We start from the raw sequence: 3163 nt of genomic DNA on the forward strand, positions 1-3163 counted from the left end.
GAGTAGCTGGGACTACAGGCGCCCGCCACCACGCCTGGCTAATTTTTTGTATTTTTAGTAGAGACGGGGTTTCACCATGTTAGCCAGGATGGTCTTGATCTCCTGACCTCGTGATCCACCCACCTTGGCTTCCCAAAGTGCTGGGATTGCAGGTGTGAGCCACCACGCCTGGCCCAATCTAATTCTTTATACCATGAACCAAATAAATTACCAGTTTTATTTTAGGATATTAGTATAATCTGCATTCTATTTCATAAAAGAAAATATTTTATTTCAATTACATAGGCAAAGTTTGTTTTTTCTCATATCAAAGCCAAATATTTGATGGTATACTGTACTAACAACCAATAATAATATATGTAGAAAGAATAACAGCAAAATATCTTATTTCTTTATATAATTTAATATATACCCTATTAACACCAGTGTGCTGATGCATAGTATTGATAGTATACTAAATAGTTACTATTAAAAATTACTTTAAAAATGTTTTCAACATTAGGTACTGGTGGAACCAGAGCTATTATTTTGTACATAGTATTGTTTATGTGTTCCAAAGGAAAAGTAAAATTTCCAGTAGCATTAGAAAAAAATGTACTTATATTTTATGTAGATATACAAAATCTCATGACGTCTACTGAAAACCTCACAATTCTACTGTGCACTAATAAAAACACCTTTTCAAACAACTTGCACTTATACTGAGTTCATAAAGGTTACTATAAAAATATTGCAAATGCAATAAAAACACAATGATATCGTACAAAGTCTTTTGCTTTTTAAAAGTCAAATTTCAAAAGGCCTGTATTTATATAAATGCACAATACTTTTTAGTGACCCCGACTAACATTTTTGTTTAGGATTATCTGATTTTAGAAATCTAAGTTGAATGTTCTTCCTTATTTTCTGCTTCAGAATGAGAAGACACTGAGAATGCACAGAGTTTTAGAAATAAGATTCGGTAAAAGCTTTAAAAAGTGGAATAGCAAGCACTCTACATGTTTTACTTGTTGCCCTACCAAAGATAAAAATGCCTGACTGCCCCAATTTTCTGAAATTTAACTTGAATTCTAAATGATCTTAACTACCTCTTTCCTTTATAGTCTTTGAGATGAAAGTGTAAAGATTTTAGGTTCTCTAACAAAATCCAAAATACCACTAAAGCCATTCCCCATTTTCAAATATTTAAAGAAATGCAAATTTCAATATAAAACCTAAAAATGTTGAATTAAGAGACCTTAATAACATGGCTAGCCAATTGCTGACATGACTTTAGCCTTAGAAAAATATTATCAAAATTGGCTAAGTTCCAAATTTAAGCATTTAGTTTTATACTGTTAATATTATACATTCTGATATAGATATCAAAGAAAAATGATCTGATTTTTTCTTGAAAACAACAGTAAAATATAATTTGTTTTTGTGAAAAAATCCATGTCAAGATAGGAAATACATTGTTTTAAAACTTAGAATAATTGTTATGAAAGAACTATAAAATTATAAATTTCTAAAAAATATATACTGAAAATGTCTCTCTAGGAAAAAATATGCAACTTGTTAGACACAAGAAAATATGGCATTAGCATAGGGTGAAGTCAACTAGGCTATGAGACTTTAAAAACTCACAAAAAGTAGCACCAAAATTGTCTGAAACTTCAAATGATATACTAAGGTAGGTCTAGGTCCCAATGTTACATTTTTTAAAAGTTATATTTAACCTGGGAACTTTCCCCAGCAACAATAAATATATTATTTTCAACCCTTAGAAAACATTCTATCTTTACTGATTCTCATCACAATCTTAAGGTAGTGTATGCTAATTATCATTTACCTTAGTTTAGGCTGGGTAGGGACAAATGAAATCCAAATATTTCCCAAATAATATGGGATTATTTGGTGGGGAGGGTTAGTGGGGAGCAATTTTCTAAGTGAAACTTACTTGTAGCTTATTTCATCCTTTTTCTTCTAAAATGTTTTATTGGAACTCTTTATAAGAACTAGATTGCTTGATTTGAATTCCATGTCCTGTTATTTTCCCTGTTCACTTTCTGGTGGTGTTAGCTAAGATTTGGCATGGGGATAGAGGTGTATAAAGGGGACAGAGATCATAGTAGTGAAACAAGAGTTTTGAATAAGCTAATGTATATTCAAAATATATATTCGACCCTGTTATGATCAAGAGTTTAGTTTTAAGTAACATCCATGTATAAATTTACTTACAAAACATCCAGCACACAATTTGAAACAAGGCAAACTTTTTCGGTTGTCAAAAAATGAAACATATAACTTCTTCAATTACATATATGGCTACCAAATGTCAAACAATTCCATTCAGCCATGTTTTACTGTTGCACATAAATAATAACAAGGCAAAGAACAGAAACTAGTCCAAGGGCTTGCAGGCCAAGGAACCACAGCATAACCCAAAAGAAAATGACTATTACTGGTTCCACAATTCGTTCTCCAAAATACATCCTTGTGAAGCCCATGTTGATAAGGTTTTTGTTCAGTTCACCAAAAAGTGTTCCCATTTTCTTGTAGTCATCTCCAACAGGCTCACCAGTGTGGTTCTGTGAATCTTCAACATCCTTAAAAAAAAAAAAAGACACAACATGAACATAACATGAGAAATATGTAAAGGTCTTTAAGAACCTTAGTTCTTCATCTCCCAAAGTGCTGGGCATACTTGTGATAATTATTCTATAAGTACCTGTTAACTTAATACAATGGGAATGTTCTTTTTGATCCTGGAATTGCACAAAAATGGCTGCTTAAGTGAAGAACCATGTTTGTATTTCTCTTGTGAGTGACCATGATTTCAGAACACCCTTTTCTGCCACTGTCCTGTTTTATGAGGCAAGGCCTGATTGCTCTGTCCTGGTAAGATTCTTTTTTAGACGGTTTCTTTGACTCTAAGACTTTAAGAAACCGAGCCTCAGCTGACCAAAGCATGTTTGCTGTTACTATAGAGCAACCCTCAGCCACTACTGCTGTGATCTTTGTCTTAAGCTCAGCTAAGCAGACTTCAGAGCAGGCCCTTGCATAGTTTCCTGTTCATTATACAGACACCCTAAGTGGCTCTTATTAATTTCATCAGGAGAAACAAATAGTTTTAATAAAATGTTTTTTTGTTTTTTTTTTTACAATAACACCAAATGTCTAC

At 32.6% G+C, this 3163-nt stretch overlaps 1 protein-coding gene across 1 annotated transcript in view; it reads right to left on the reverse strand.

The window, feature by feature from the left end:
- LOC105551870 (chromosome unknown open reading frame, human C4orf32) overlaps positions 1–3163 on the reverse strand; it is a 40002-nt gene that overhangs the window by 3464 nt on the left and 33375 nt on the right. The window contains exon 3 of the mRNA XM_011997289.1: positions 2445–2588. Within this exon, the coding sequence (XP_011852679.1) occupies positions 2445–2588 (144 nt within the window). The remainder of the gene's footprint in view (positions 1–2444; positions 2589–3163) is intronic.

Source organism: Mandrillus leucophaeus, unplaced genomic scaffold, assembly GCF_000951045.1.
Source record: "Mandrillus leucophaeus isolate KB7577 unplaced genomic scaffold, Mleu.le_1.0 Scaffold535, whole genome shotgun sequence".
Classification (NCBI taxonomy): Eukaryota; Metazoa; Chordata; class Mammalia; order Primates; family Cercopithecidae; genus Mandrillus; species Mandrillus leucophaeus.